The sequence below is a fragment of the Cydia fagiglandana genome, chromosome 2 (genome assembly GCF_963556715.1).
Source record: "Cydia fagiglandana chromosome 2, ilCydFagi1.1, whole genome shotgun sequence".
NCBI lineage: Eukaryota > Metazoa > Arthropoda > Insecta > Lepidoptera > Tortricidae > Cydia > Cydia fagiglandana.
Genome location: NC_085933.1, coordinates 24,297,714 through 24,314,823, shown reverse-complemented (window position 1 = coordinate 24,314,823; position 17,110 = coordinate 24,297,714). Strand labels below are relative to the sequence as shown.

Below are 17,110 nucleotides of genomic sequence, written 5' to 3'. Positions count from 1 at the left end.
CGAAAAATGGAATCTTGAGCGTTGCGAGGGTTTTAAAGCACGAGGGTTAAACAAAATTTGCCCCCGAGTGAAACACAAAGTTTTTCACCACACCAACCCGAGGCAAATATTAAATGTAAAATATCAAACAAAATCAAACCAAATCAAATCCAAATGAATGTTATTAAATATTTGTCATCCATAATCATCATTTAAAAGTCAATTCTACCAGCCAACATAAGAAAACAACTCAAAATTTGCATTTGATTACTTTGCCTCCCATGTGAATAAAATGCAACTTTGCTATCAGTTCTTGAAGTGCAAAGTAAGCCTTTTCGAGCTGGTGTGGTGAAAAGAATATTACAAGATACCTGTACCAACGAAGGCCTGGTTCTTATGCCTGCTAACTTCAAAATATTCATACTTTAATAAATGCGGGTAGGTTATACGTTAAATTATCGTCTACCTCCATTTAAATATTTTAAACCATAGACAAACTGTAAGTTCATATTAAAAAATAAAAATAAAAAAAAATAAGTACAGATACATACTTTACATTGAGTAAGTTAGTGGAGTGTATATTGCGTATGTGATCTGTGACAAACCGTCTCGCGTCTTTCGGAGAAATTCCCAAGGAGCGTTCAAGTTACTGGAACAAGCCAACTTGACCGGCAAGTTGACTTGTTTAGTTTCCCCAGAGCACTGTCTCGCTTAATTAGCCAAAGAAATTTAAATAGGTATACCTATTAGAAAGGTAGATTAAGGCGCTGTGAGTTCAGTACGGCTACCATCAGTTTGGCATTGACATAAACGCTATCGTGAAAGTAATTTACTTTCTATATATCTCTTTCGCACTAATATTTCAGTACGAGCGAGATGCATAGAAAGTAAATTACGTTCACGATACAACATAAACATAAAAACTAGTTTGATGTAGGTATTAAAAAGGTACTTAAATACAGTACGTAGCGGCCCCCTTTTTTCAATATATTTCGTTAAATTTAAATAATCTCGATTATTTAGCTGTGGCGCTAGTGTGCACGTTGAAGGGCTCTTAAACATATTGGTTTGAAAGGGACGACACTACAGTGTTGCCACTTTATAATTTCTACTCTTTTTTGCCAAGCTGTACAGTCACCTGCAATAATATGTTACTCTTCGAAGGCCGCAAAAATATGTGACACGCTCTTATGGCTCTACAAATAAGATCGTGTCAGATATTTTTAGGGCCTTTGTTGTGTAACATATTATTGCAGGTGACTGTACGTCACCTTAAAATGAGGAATAAAGGTTCTATCGCTATTAGCATTCCAACTTTTAACTTTTAATGTCAGATATTCAGCTCCGCTTAAGGGTAATTTAAATTCAATTTGTTTTTAATGAAGAGTTAACTACTTGTAATAAAATTTATGTTCGAAGAGTTTTAATTAACTATGTTCCTGGTATAGCTCATTGTTTATGTTTAAATTTGCATTATATTAGAGTTAGCCCAAGAAAAGGTTGCAGCGATTTTGATAGCCCACGCAGTGCAAGTGTTACTTCAAACGTCAAACTTCTATGAAATTATGACGTATAACTGCGCAACACTTGTACTGCGTGGTCTATCAAAATCGCTGCAGACTTTTCTTGGTCTAACTCTACAACAGTGTCTGCTTATAGAAGTGGGCTACTTTCCACTGTAGTTTATTACATTACAGATAGGGTTTGCAATCCGGATCCGAAATGTATGAAATTATCCGGATCTGGATCCGGATCCGCGGATCTTCCCATACATTTCGGATCCGTCGTGCAAACCCTAATTACAGAGTTAAAATAGGGTCATTGCTATAGTTATTGGCCTTTCCATAGTAAGGCGGAAAAAACAAGCTAATAGAAGTCTTCTTGTTCAGAGTGGCCAATTACCATGTATAGTCCGACCACTTAAATGAGCCCTCACTTGCGCGGTCTGGCCTAAATGATATTAATTAGTTTACAGTAGGTATTACCTATTCCACGCAAGATTTCATATATATATATTTTGGTTTCAGCAACATCGCTAGTGACGTACGCTGGGGAGCGCTACGACTTCATTCTAGAAGCCAACAACGAGATCGACAACTACTGGATACGGTTCCGAGGCCTCATGGACTGCGACGAAGTGTGAGTATTTAAGACGAAGTATAACGTTGAAAGATAACTAGTGACGTACGCTGGGGAGCGCTACTTCATTCTAGAAGCCAACAACGAGATAGACAGCTACTGGATACGGTTCCGAGGCCTCATGGACTGCGACGAAGTGTGAGTATTTAAGACGAAGTATAACGTTGAAAGATAACTAGTGACGTACGCTGGGGAGCGCTACTTCATTCTAGAAGCCAACAACGAGATAGACAACTACTGGATACGGTTCCGAGGCCTCATGGACTGCGACGAAGTGTGAGTATTTAAGACGAAGTATAACGTTGAAAGATAACTAGTGACGTACGCTGGGGAGCGCTACTTCATTCTAGAAGCCAACAACAATTCTATGATTGGTTAATGAAGGCCTCCCATGAAACAAAAATTGAAATTTCGTTATCTAGCCTAGCTGACCCTCTATCACTCTCGCACATTCGAGCTAATATAGATGGCGTTATACTTATACGTGTAGTATAAAACATATGGCCCCATACGACGCCATCTAATTCAGCCGTGCAGTTTTTTCTTAGACTTTATATATCTTAGTTAAATAACCTCTGTATCTCTGTTTCTTTACCTTGGACTAGTTTAATATTTAGATTTAGCTTAGTAAGGCCCACTTGCACCATTCTACTAACCCAGGGATAACCGGTTAAACCTAGAGTTACCATGATTACCAGTACAATTTGACATTAGGCTATTAGGTTTAACTGCTTAACCCCGGGTTAGTGGGATGGCGCAAGTGGGCCTAAGTAAGTAAAACACATTGCTTTCTGTACCAATTCGCGCCTATGTATTTGTAACTCGGATGTAAGCTGGTTTCCTACAGGACAGGCATCGCCTAGTGTAGAAATCAGGCCAACTACAGGAAAGGCACTCCTTATTCTTTTAATTCTATACCTATACAGTGCATTAACATATTTTTTGTGTATAACTAGTTAACCTGAATTTGTAAAGATGAATAATATGATTTAACTATGTTTATGTTTTATGTTTTTATATCTGCCAATCAATATATTATAATGTTGGGTCAGAATTTTATTATTTTTCAATACATACATATATTTTTATGCAAGAAGGCTGTAGGATATTAGGTATGTAGGGGAAGGTCGGGTAAAGCGAACACCCCAGGCAAAGCTAATTCGGCCTCCCAATCCTAAACTATTCGTGTTTGTCACACCACGCGGCTATATGACGTTCAGCGGGGGCAGCACGGTTCCATTTTTATCGACTATCACTATGCGCGTCCCTTTCGCACTTACATACTTGTTAGAACGTGACAGGCATGGTGACAAGGGATAAAAACGCGACCGTGCTAGGCCGCCAGGATCCTTCACTCTGTGAGCGGCAAACGTCATAAGGCGCTCGCTGCAAGCGTCTGCGGTGACGATTCAAAACGTGTTTTTAGTGTAAAATATTCGATTTTGAAAGGTAAGACCATTGTCTGTCATCTTGTCATAATAATGATCTCGAATTTTAATGCAAGATGCTTCTATTGCTTAATAAAATATCTTCCTTTTACAATGAATTTCTTTTAAAACAAAGCAACGGTTAATTTTCAAACATTCTTAATTTCGTAACCTGACTGATTGGGCAAAATGGATCGGGCAAAGCGGATAGCGTGTTTACGTTGAATTATGAGGTCAATTTTTTTTATAGTAATATTTTGTACAGATGGTATATAAATATCAAAAAAATACCGATGAGGGCTCTTGGCTAACAGACGTCATAGAAATGGCTATCATAACGTGGATAATTCGTTGTACAAAAAATCCTTAAAAATGCCATGAAGACTTATGCTTATGAAATCAGTGAAAAATATACCAAAAGTTACTTGCGATAACTTTTTCTAATTAATATCATTGAAATGATCTTATGTTGATTAAAATAAAATATATTTTTTTACGTTTTGTTAAAAATTACAGAAATTGGTAAACATTGGAGGTTAGTGTTGTTTTAAATTAAAAGATTATTAAATAAAGACTCATTACAGACACTTTATTAATTTCTACCGTGTTAAACATAAAAGTTATTACCCACCACCATTCACTAGGGTGGTTCACGTTTGTAGGGGAAAAAATCAAACTCTAGCTAGAAGAAGCGGCACATAATAAGTGTAACAAAATAAGGGGGTGCCCCGTTGGAAAATAAATAAAAATGTTTTTTGAACCACCCTACCATAAATTCGCCCACCCATCTGGTACGCCTATTTCCTGGATAGTATTCACGCAAACGCCATAACTGTAAAAAAATTGTAAAATAAATAACTTCGCGATTGAAATAAACAGTGCTTAATTGAAAGTTAATAAAAGAACATTTAATCTAAGCACATAAATTCAATTCAACAACATTGGAGTTAATTCCAACTTTTATTTGAACCCTTTACCAGGTCAGGCGTGGCTCACTCCGCGATTTCGTCGCGTCGCAACAAGTAGCTGCAAGTACATCCGTCCCACACTTTGGTGGCTATAGCCAAAGCCTTAGGCCGCGCGTGGCGTTGACGCGGTCAATGCGGTCATATCTGTTCCGCGTCTGTAATCGTAACAGACGCATTTTGTTAGAGAGTGAATCTTCTGTACCTAGTACATATTAATTATCCTGTGACCAGGTAGTGATCTAATAGCTACCAGGACAGGGCAGGACAGGACAATCAGTGGCGTAGCTAGGTGGGGCGGCGGGGGCGGTCCGCCCCGGGTGTCACCCATCTAGGGGTGACACCCGACCGTGAACATCAGTAGTGCCACCTATAAAAATTCGTAAAATCATGTAAAATGAAAGCGATGGAGTAAATCCTAAGCTATTTAACATAAATTACAATTACTCTTTTTAAATATATTTTACAATTTTGATTGAATTTTGGGGTGACACCCACAATTTCCGCACCGGGTACCACCCATGCTAGCTACGCCACTGAGGACAATATATATAAACTGAAAACTCACTAGACTACATGAACGTGGGGCTTATTTATCTCGCTCAGCTTGTCGTTCAGGCATCGTACTCTGCACTCGTTGGTGATCGTCAGATCGTTGTTGGTGCACACCGGGGCGTACAAACTAGGGCATTGGGAGCAGTCCAGCTCGCTTAGTATCGGCAAATCGTCTACCAGTGATGTTGAAAGCGATATTAAGGAGATTAGGTAACCGACTGGAAAAGATTGGTTAAAATATAAGTAAATCAATCAAAATAGAAATGATATTTATTAAGGTATAAACCCATTACATTTCATTACAATATTACAATAATAAACAAAAAATTAAAGCTTTAAACTACAACTAAAAGAGTAGGTACTAAATAAATAGGTGCAGCGGAAATCTTGCTCATACAGTATAGTCCGTTTTTTTTAGCATTAGAAAGAACTTCGCAGAAGTAAGCTTGTGGTTCCAAATCCGACACTTTTAGCAGTAATAATTTAAAGTAAATTAAATGTATTGACCATGCTACATCTAGACACGCGGCAGCGTGTCAAGCCAAGTTCAAGCAAAGGAACTGGCTAGCCAGCGCCAAGTGTAATATTACACGAACCACTTGGTGCCACTTTTGACCCTTCTATAACTCAAAACATCTTTAACGTAAACACATAAAACTACGTGTGTTTAATTATATCCATAAGGACATCTAGAAGCCCAAATTTCATGAAGCTAGCTCAAACGGTTATAAAGATATGAAGGTCAAAAAGTCGTAAATTTTAAGACTGACTGACATACCTATAGTACCTAAACCTAACCTACTTCCAGATGACCTAGAAGGATGAAATTTGGAATCCAGCTCAGTTATTGTGTGAAAGCGTAGGAAAAAATCTAAAAATTAAAAAAAAGTTATAAAATAGGGGGGGTCGCCATACAAAAAAAACCATTTTTTATTGTGACTGACATATAAGTACCTAAACCTAACCTACTTCCAGATGACCTAGAAGGATGAAATTTGGAATCCAGCTCGGTTATTGTGTGTAAGCGTAGGAAAAAATCTAAAAACAAAAAAAAGTTAATAAATAGGGGGGGTTCCCATACAAATTTCTTTTTTATTGTGACTGACATATAGTACCTAAACCTAACCTACTTCCAGATGACCTAGAAGGATGAAATTTGGAATCCAGCTCGGTAATTGTGTGTAAGCGTAGGAAAAAATCTAAAAATAAAAAAGTTAAAAAAAAGGGGGGGTCCCCATACAAAAAACCTGTAATACGCGCTAAACAACCGGCCAACGGTGTGTCGTTGGCGGCGCGCGGCACCACATAATTAATACAAAGAACAGAAGTAAAAAACATGCAGCGGAAACACAAGAAAAAACATTAAATCTCAATACCTGCCTAGTTTTCTTTACAAAAAGTATTGATATCCCATCAAAAACATAAATGTAAAAAAGGAGAGCCAAGTTCAATACCTACAAAAATTATGCTTGGCTGTGGGGTTCGCCGCAAAAAGAATGGAGATTTAAATGAGTGCCAAGTTCTATGCAAAATCCAAATATGTATTTATAGGAACAAAATAACATTATAAACAAGTATTAAACTCTATTTCTTTGCTTTATTGGATACCTATAACAATTGCTGTTATTTAAAAAAAATGTGAGATCTTAAAGTAGGTTAGATTTGGCTTGGCCAGTTTTTATCAGAATTACAAAATATATATGTTGAATAACTTTATAAAATGACTGATGTAATGAAAACTGGCCAAGTCAAATCTAACCTGCTTTACGATCTCGCATTTTTTTTAAATAACAGCAATTGTTATAGGTATCCAATAAAGAAAAGAAATAGAGTTTAATACTTGTTTATAATGTTATTTTGTTCCTATAAATACATATTTGGATTTTGCATAGAACTTGGCACTCATTTAAATCTCCATTCTTTTTGCGGCGAACCCCACAGCCAAGCATAATTTTTGTAGGTATTGAACTTGGCTCTCCTTTTTTACATTTATGTTTTTGATGGGATTAAATAATTCAATAATTATTAACAATTAAAGAGCCTGACAAAAACTGCACGCTTGCTTCTGTTGAGTTCTTTCTAATGCTAAAAAAAACGAACTATAGTGAACACTCTTCATATTATGGGGTCATTTATTCTCTTTATTCATCATCCTTCTTAGGCTAGGGTTTTTATAATATGAATATAAAAGTAAAATATAAAAACACAAAACAATAAAAAATGCATATAAAAACATTAAAAAACCTAACCTAGGGTGCCGCCGGCAGCGGGGCAGGGCCCAAGCTGCCGGTGGTCAGGGCTGCAGAGTGAGGAACCGACGTACTATACGCGCCGTGTCCAAAACTACCGACTTCTGCATCTGACCCTTGATCCAACCACCCAGCGAGAGTCTCTCTAGGTGTTGGTCGAGACTCTTCGCTATGAGACCGTTCGCTGACACGACTATAGGAACAATGATCGTCGAGTCAACATCCCACATGGCGGTTATCTCGTGAGCTAAGTCTAGGTACTTGCTGGACTTGTCCTTCTCGGCCTTCACGAGATTCTCATCATGGGGGATGGTGACGTCGACGAGCACGGTCCGGCGCTGCGATCGATCTATCAGCACGATGTCAGGCTTATTGGCTACAATAGTCCTGTCAGTGATGATAGATCGATCCCAATAGAGCGTGGCACGACCATTTTCGAGAACTGGCGCAGGTGAGTACTTGTAGTAAGGCAATTCGTGGTCTACAAGGCCGTATAGGAGGGCAAGCTGCTGGGGATTTGATAGCCCACGCAGTGCAAGTGTTATTTATACGTCATCATTTGGTACAAGTTTGACGTTTAAAATAACACTTGCACTGCGTGGGCTATCAAATCCGCTGCAGACTTTTCTTGGTTTGACTCTATGAAAATTTCTCTTCCTTATTGTAAATTAAATGCGCATCGAAAGCGATAATTTTTATGCTCTAGTTCTATTCTCATATTTAGATAATTGATTGGAACAGTTTTTTCTTATCATACGTGCGTCGTATTCGAGAAATGTGACAAAAACTTTTTTAGAAATTTGTAAAGCGCCATCTCGCTTCTTCCCTCGTTTTTTATCCCGTTCTGGTTTTTTAATTTTATATATATAATAATGATACAAGATTTTATCGAATACCGTAGCGACAGCAACATTTGTATGACAACTTTCAAAACGGATCATTGTTTGACATAATTATTGAAAGTCATAATGTAATGTAATGATCCCATCAAAAACATAAATGTAAAAAAGGAGAGCCAAGTTCAATACAAAAATTATGCTTGGCTGTGGGGTTCGCTGCAAAAAGAATGGAGATCTAAATGAGTGCCAAGTTCTATGCAAAATCCAAATATGTATTTATAGGAACAAAATAACATTATAAACAAGTATTAAACTCTATTTCTTTGCTTTATTGGATACCTATAACAATTGCTGTTATTTAAAAAAAATGCGAGATCTTAAAGCAGGTTCGATTTGACTTGGCCAGTTTTCATTACATCAGTCATTTTATAAAGTTATTCAACATATATATTTTGTAATTCTGATAAAAACTGGCCAAGCCAAATCTAACCTACTACACACACTACTACTACATACATACATACTACTAGGACATTGGTGTGTCGTCCTTATGGATATAATTAAACACACGTAGTTTTATGTGTTTACGTTAAAGATGTTTTGAGTTATAGAAGGGTCAAAAGTGGCACCAAGTGGTTCGTGTAATATTACACTTGGCGCTGGCTAGCCAGTTCCTTTGCTTGAACTTGGCTTGACACGCTGCCGCGTGTCTAGATAACCTGTTAATATTACAGGATTTTTGTAAGGTTGTCCTACCTATAGCTAGGTTAGGTGGGATTGTTTTATGACAATCCTGAAAAGTTACGCGTTTCTGAGAAAAACCAAATTATGATAACGAAAACACGGACAAACTGTGACTTGAAACTTTATGGGAAACAATAGTGACCCCTTACAAAACTATTAGACGGCTATCCCGCATACTTAGACACCGTGTGAACGATTATAGTAAAACCAAAGATATATGTAACTTCGTATAAGATGAATAAAGTCTAAGGAAAAACCGTGCCTCGGAAATCAAGAAAAAGTCATTCTCGGATAGATGGCGCACACACCTTTAGCCTATGCTCGCCTAGATGGCGTGACGACACCGTTTCATATTTAACAATTTTAACACATGGATATCAGTGAATGAACATGGATTAAAATGATATAAAAATAATAAAATCATTTATCCATATATACATACATTTTTTTGAAAATTTTATACGTTTTCGTTTCGAGTTTTAGTCGTGTGTCGATAGATGGCAGTAAATTTACTGTGACTACAAATTTTACTGTGACAGGACTCCTCTATACTATCTATTCTTTTTGGTAAAACGTTGAATCTCCCATTTAAATATGCTAGATAAAGAAATTATTAAAAAATGCTCGAAATAAATTCAACGTTAACTCACCTACAGCAATCATTTTCGATTGTATTGAATGCTTTTAGCAGCGCACTAATCGCGTTTTAATACCAGCTTTTGGAGGCTCCATTCTCGATTAAATGAACAATAAATCTAAAACACATTTTTTACGTGCGTTTTCTCGCTCTAAAGGGAACAAAAGATATGGCGTGCCGTGGCAAACTTGCGATAGGATATATTGCCATCGCACCTACCTTGTCACAGTGACAATAATGTGAGAACCGTAGCAGCTTCCATCCACCATGGCCGTCCGTGGCATTGGTGTGCTAACATAGATTAAATAACCACCTAAGCGACACTTGCACCGACCCACTCACCCGGGGTCAACCGGCTAAACCGTTAACCAGTGTCAAATTGTACTGGTAACCCTGGTAACTCCAGGTCCGGTTAACCCCAGGTTAGTGAATGGTGCAAGGGCCCTAAGACGATATACCGGTATACCAACCTTTTTTGAAAGAATGCATCCCGACAAGTTTTATGCATCGGTATCTTCTCGGGTCCGTGCACTGAGAGAAAAATCATCACCAGGAATTAAAAAACAGTTCTGTACTGGGGGAAAAAATGAAGTTTTAGTAATAATTATGGACGTTTCACTATTTCTGTAAAGTTTATTTATTTCTACAAACAGCTCAGTAATCCCAAATATAATTTCAACAAACTGATAATATAAATTGCAAGAACTAATAGAAATTGCAAAAGTCAATTTGTTCCTATTAGTTAACTCTCCTTGTCCCCGGATTAAGTTTATTTTTGTAATTCTAAGTGTGTTTTTGTTGTACTTTTCTCTCAGTGTGGTGTAGGGTTAGAACTAGTGGTTATTTATAACATTGATTGACGTACAGTCACCACACGGGATTGTTATGCCATTTAGGGTTCTTGCTGAATTAGAAATTCTATAGCGTAAGTATTAAAACCAATTTAGCTAAGACCCATCGCGGAGCGTGAATAGCGTGATGGTACATTGTATATGCCTAAATTAAAAAACAAAATCTTTTAATTTCACCATCACCTGCTAAAGGTGGCCACTGACGAGCCTTCCAACAGTCCAAATAGCGTGGCTGCAATCCAAAATGCAGTCCGTGAATGTCAAAAACGTACAATGTTTAATATTAGGATGCCGTCCATTTGGATGAATCCATTGTAACGGCATCCATTTGGAAGGCTCGTCAGTGGCCTGCTTATCCAGTGATAAGCGGCTTTCATATTGACACTATGACAAGGAACATAGGAATTGTTTCACATAAAGTTTTAAGTCATAATTACATATTAACATTAGTCCCGTATCTGAAACGGTAACCTTTAACGGTAAACTTTTCAGGATTTTCGCAAGGTTATCCTTTAGATAGCTTAAATTAGGTTAGGTTTGTGTCATGGCAATCCTAAAAAGTTACGCGTTTCTGAACCAAACATATGACTAATGCTTTGTACTAATGACGAATGTTATTTTTCCTGTTTTGTTTTGTTTTTTGTACAATAAAGTGTTTTACTACTACTACTACTACATATTATGACTAACGAAAATGCGGACAAACAATACATTATGACTTAATACTTTTTGGGGATCAATAGAGACCCGGTACAGAGCGGTACAGATATCAAATCGATTGTACTGTAATACATTATTGTGTCTGAATATAGGCGCAGGACATGAGCCGACTGCTATCGATGTAATTACCGGAACGGACTGATTGGATTTCGCCGCGATTGTAAAATGCTGTTCAGTGGAAATGCCTTAAAACAGACCAAAATATAAACAAACAGCCAGGAGGATAATTCGAATTTATAAAATAAAATTGATTTCTGTTGAGTTTTATTAGTACGTCTTGTTATAAGCAATAACAAAAATATATAAGTACCTTAAAATATAATAATCAGAAACTCACTTTCACCAAACCAATTAAAATTAACACCATTTCCAGTGTACTGTCGCCACCAGATATATATCGGAACGGCCGTGCTCACAGATATCTGAACTCGCCTCTATTGTCAAGGCTTTAGAGTGCCTGTTCAGGTATTGTGAACACCTTGGCTGCTCCGATATATCTAATGGCGACTGTACCTAGATATAAAACGACAAAATCACTAGACAATCTCAATTAACCGCATTTACTCTAGTTAGCCCCGCCGTGTGGAAGAACTATTAATTGCGCTGTCTTATAGCAAAGAGAATTTGAAATAGAGAGTTACTGTAATGGTAAATTTACAGTGGCTAGGTATATAAATTACTTTGTCAATCCGTCGAACGACAAGTCAATGAATCGAGTAGGAAGTTAGTACCAAAGACATATGTAACTTCGTATAAAATGAATAAAGTCTAAGGAAAAAACGTGCCTCGGAATTCAAGAAAAAGTCATTCTCGGATAGATGCCGCACATACCTTTAGCCCATGCTCGGCTAGATGGCGTGACGACACCGTTTCATATTTAACAATTTTAACACATAGATATGAGTGAATGAACATGGATCAAAATGATATAAGTAAAAATAATAAAATCATTTATCCATATATATACATTTTTTGATAATTTTATACGTTTTCATTTTGAGTTTTAGTCGTGTGTCGATAGATGGCAGTAAATTTAGTGTGACTACAAAATTCACAATGGCAGGACCTCTCTATACTATCTGTTATTTTTGTTAGTACCTAAGTAACTTATCAGTAGGAAAGATACAAAGTGGTGAAACATATCGTAACACACCTTTAATTCTATGGAAATAAGAATTATTGATATAATTATTTATACTTTGATATTACCATGTATCTGATGCTGACTTTATTGTATAAGGATTTGTGTAAGTATTTGTGGCTTTAATGAGTTTATTTAATAGTTACTAATAAACATAGTTGATTTATTTATTCGTATGGCAAGATTCGAGTCGCTTAAAGTATTAGGAAGTAATAAAGAATTAAAGAACTATATCCAATGTCTTGGCCCATAGGGCTGCGTCTTCACTAGGAGCGAGCACGTCTTCATGGTTGCCAATAAACTTTCTCTTACGGCAGTCGACTATTATGTGCTGGATAGTCTGCTTTGGAGCTCCGCAGTCACACTCTGGCGAGTCTCGCCACCCGCACTCGAACATATAATCGGCACAGCGTCCATGCTCAGTTCGAAGTCGGTTGATCAGGCACCATTCCTTCCTGGGAGCCGAAAAACATCCTGGCTTTTTTGTAGGGTCGAAGTTCGATAGGGACTGTCTAGGCGGATCTGACATCCAGTCCTTTCTCCATTCCTCACTTATATTGAACCCACATTCCCGCAGAATTTCTGCTGTTTCGTATGGTGAGTTCCGAGATTTCAGGCGGTGCTTTGGTGGGGACAAACCTCAACTCAACTCAACATAGTTGAGGTAACGATAGACAACCCTATTGAAACAACTATAGGTAGGCTCCTTTTGAAAGATTCGCTTATATAAAGTTAAATTCTCAGAAACTTTTGATTAAAATATATAAATTGGTCCGAAAGTTATTTGATACATTGCTCTTGAAATTTAGTATTAGCTTTGCAACTTTAACTTTCAGAAGTTTCTTTTAGACGCATTGTGCTACATAACTAATTTAATTATTTTGCCTCTCATTTCATTAAAATTAGCAAAACCCTCAGTCTCTATGAAAGCTCATGTTTATATGGAGTAGCTGTCACTTTAAACGTTTACTAGGTACAGTAAGTTTTTGGATGTTTGGCACATTCAATTTATTTATAAATGTAACATCAGGCGTGGCTCACTCCGCGATTTCGTCGCTTTGCTACAGGTAGCTAAAAGTACACCCGTTCCACCCCAATTTTGGGGAAAGCCATAAGCCGCGCGTGGCGCTGTCGCCACCTAGCGGCCATATCTGTCCTGATCGTAACAGACGCGTTGTGTTAGAGGGTGAGTCTTCTGTACCTAGTACTATTATTTATTCTGTGGTAACATTAAGGTAATTAAAATATGGTTAAAACTTATTTCTTCAGTTATATTTTGAATTATGTCCAACAAAAAGCGAAACAGGAACGGTCATTGGGCTATTTGAGCGATTTGGGATCATTCGACGTGAGAGGTAAACAGAAATATTAAAATGACAGAAAGAGACAAAAGATTATCAACGGCCTGTTATATTTGACAGACGATTAATAATGACATCACGGAATAAATAATAGTACTACCGTCAGAAAGGACCTTCCTACAAAACGGAAGTTTGACAGCGATTCAGGGACGAATTCCCCCCCTCCCTAATCCTTCCCTAATGTATGGCAAAATCCCTTTCTGCAATGTAGGGTTGTATAAATTCAAGTCTAAAAATCAAGTAATCTTATCTGTGGTCGTACACGCAAAAGAAAGTCCGCAATGTAACTAAAATCGCATGCGAGTTCGCGCGCCGTCTAAATCAGCCCTAAATGAGCCCTTAATCTCGAAATTCTGAAATAAACATCTAATAAGTTATCAAATGTTGCCCCCAGATTCACAAAAGCGAAGCAGGTAGCAGTCCTACATTATGAGGGGGCCATGGAATCGGAGCCCCCCGGAGACCCAACATGGGAAGAACTGCATAACGAAGGATTGGTAAGAACTGTTAAGGCTCCTCTTCACGTTGGGCCAACGCCAACGCCAACGAGGGACGCATTTATGCGTTAGAGGGAGCAAGTGATATTGCTATCTCATTCTACCGCATGGCTGCGTCCCTCGTTGGCGTTGGCGTTGGCCCAACGTGAAGAGGAGCCTTCACATATCACAAGTTTAGTAGATCTCGTAAGACCCAGCATATAAAGTTTTCATATTTTTAATTTGAACCTTATTTTATAAGTAAGTTGAAACGAAATTTGTTTGTTTTAAAAAGCAATGTAAGAAAGAAAATGTTACTTTATTTGGTTCATGAAAAAAAAGGTCCAAATTAGATTGCACGATTATATACCTACATTGTAATGTTTTGGATTTTTGCTAAATATTAGGATTTTGCATTAAAAAAAAATTGTACATGTAGTCCCAGTAGTTGAGTGTGCTCAGAGCATAAAAAGGTCAACCACGGGGCGTTGCATGAACCAGAGATTTCCTTTGGCAGGATTGGTCCTTAGGACCCAAGGATGGATTTAAGAAGTGGAGCCACCCAGATTTTTGCTGCAGGTGGGGGGGGGGGGGGGTTTAAGCGTCTGCGACGTGTGAGGTTAATAATTCTTTAAGTTTAGGTTCTAAGTCAAGTTTAGTATCATTTTCAACTAAATCAAAGATGTAGACATAGATTTCATCGAAATCGGTTCAGCGTTTATTGATTTCCCATACAATCCTACACCTTACCTTTCATTTTTAAGCTATTTTTTTGGAATAAAAACTATCCTATGTTCTTCCCCGGGACTCAAACTATCTCTATACCAAATTTTATCTAAATCGATTCAGCGGTTATTGAATCCCCATACAAATTTCCTCCTCCCTTTTCACACCCTTAAGGGATGATTTTTGAGATTAAAAGTTTGCTATGTTATTCCCCGGGACTCAAACTATCTCTGTACCAAATTTGATCTAAATTGGTTCAGCAGTTTAAGCGTGAAGAGGAATAAAAAAAAATATTTTTACTTCGGAATGGTGTCATTATGATATCAGAAATGAATTCGGAATCACCCCCGATTTGTACGAAAACGATACCAAACTTGGCCTAGTAGCTTAAATGATACAGATATCAAGATCAAGTTGAGAGCCCCCCCCCCCCTCCTAAAAAATTACATCAAAAATCTCGGTGGCTCCACTTCTTGAATCCATCCTTGGGTCCTAAGGACCAATCCTGCCAAAGGAAATCTCTTGTTCATGCAACGCCGTATGTTAGCTCCAGCACCATCCGCTACAGGAGGTTCAACATACCGCAGTTACGTACCTACTTAAAAGAACTAGACTTAGATCATAACAGAGCCTCCAGGCAGGGGTGCGAAGCTCCTGACTTCGGCCAAACTCGGCTCCGCTCGGCTCAGCATTGCTCCGAGCAATTATTAGGGTTGGCACCACTTGACTTCCTTTTGCGTGCACGACCACAGATAAGATAATCACTTGAATTTTGACAACCCTAATTGGCCGAAAGGGATAGTGCCATGTATTAGAAAGGGATAGCATGATTCGACCCTGAACCGCTGTCAAACTTCGGTTTTGTAGGAAGCTTCCTTTCTGTACGGTAGTACTATTATTTATTCTGTGCTCCAGGGCAGTTGGAAGTAAAGTGTCATTCTATGGAACTTGCTAACTATGTAAACAAACCGCCATATTGAAATCATCATTCAGTGACAGTTTCAATAGTTTCAATAGTGTGGAACTTGCTCCACAGAATGACATTACTTAAAATCTGTATCGTTTAAATACCAAAACTATATATTGATGCAAGCCGGGGCTTGAACCTATAACCTTCAGTTTACCAGACTTACCTCCCACCTACACAAGCTATATACAGGGTGTTTGGTACATCGTTTGCCAAATTAAAACGGCAGATAGGTTGGGTCAGCCTAGAGAATTTTAATTTGGCGCACATTTCTTTTTTCACTTCTATGCCAGTTTTTCGTAAACTTAAAATTTTTACTTGCGTAGTAGTAAAAAAATCATGGCCAATTTTGTTTTTCTAGGCATGAGAAGATAGCAAATGACTCAACCTATATGCCGTTTTAATTTGGCAAACGACGTACCAAACAGCCTGTATAATACTCATGTAATCTTAATCCTAAATTCCTATTATTATCTACGTGCAAGACAACGGGATATCATTTAATCTCCGTGAGGATTATCTGTCTGGCGAGCGGCCAGCCGATGTTACGGGCGCGATAATACCACGCCTGTTTGATTCAGAGGGCCTACCGCGAAACACGTTCGACGTGTTGCCTCTCTGTCGGACTTGTAAATTCGTACATAAATGTGACAGGGAGGCAACACGTCGAATGTGGTTCGCGGTAGGCCCTCTGCCACGGAGGACGATTCTGGTTCGACAACTTGATAACGATTTGATCTTATGTTGATACGAATTTCAGAACGAACCTAGCCGCCGCCATACAATAAAAGTTACGCTTTCATTTTTAAACGACATACTGAAATAACAGATGAAAGTCAGAACGCAGTCGGTTTCGTAAAAACTAGTTCCTATGTCAAATCACGGGATTAGTTGTCAAGCGGACCCCAGGCTCCCATGAGCCGTGGCAAAATGCTGGGATAAAGGGAGGAAGAAAAAGAAGGATCGTTATGGTGAATGGTGGCGTGACAATAGTTATTTGTTTTACAAGGGGGCAAAGTTGTTGTTTAACCGCTCGTGCTAATATTGATACCCGAGTAAGCGAAAGATTCCATAATTGGACCACGAGCATAGCGAGAGCGAGAAAATGGTATCGTTGCGAGGGTTTCAAAGCACGAGGGTTAAACAAAATTGGCCCCCGAGTGAAACACATAATTTTTCACCACACCAACCCGAAGCAAATATGTATTAAAATGTAAAATATCAAACACAATCAAACCAAATCAAATCCAAATGTATGCTATATCATCCAAAATCATCATTTAAAAGTCAATTCAACTAGGAAACATAAGAAAACAACTCAAAATTTGCATTTG

General features: G+C 38.0%; 1 protein-coding gene across 2 annotated transcripts in view; it reads left to right on the top strand.

The window, feature by feature from the left end:
- LOC134679036 (uncharacterized) overlaps positions 1 to 17,110 on the top strand; it is a 189,152-nt gene that overhangs the window by 165,211 nt on the left and 6,831 nt on the right. For both annotated transcript variants that reach the window (XM_063537844.1, XM_063537852.1), the window contains exons 8-9: positions 2,007 to 2,118; positions 14,002 to 14,104. In XM_063537844.1, the coding sequence (XP_063393914.1) occupies positions 2,007 to 2,118; positions 14,002 to 14,104 (215 nt within the window). The remainder of the gene's footprint in view (positions 1 to 2,006; positions 2,119 to 14,001; positions 14,105 to 17,110) is intronic.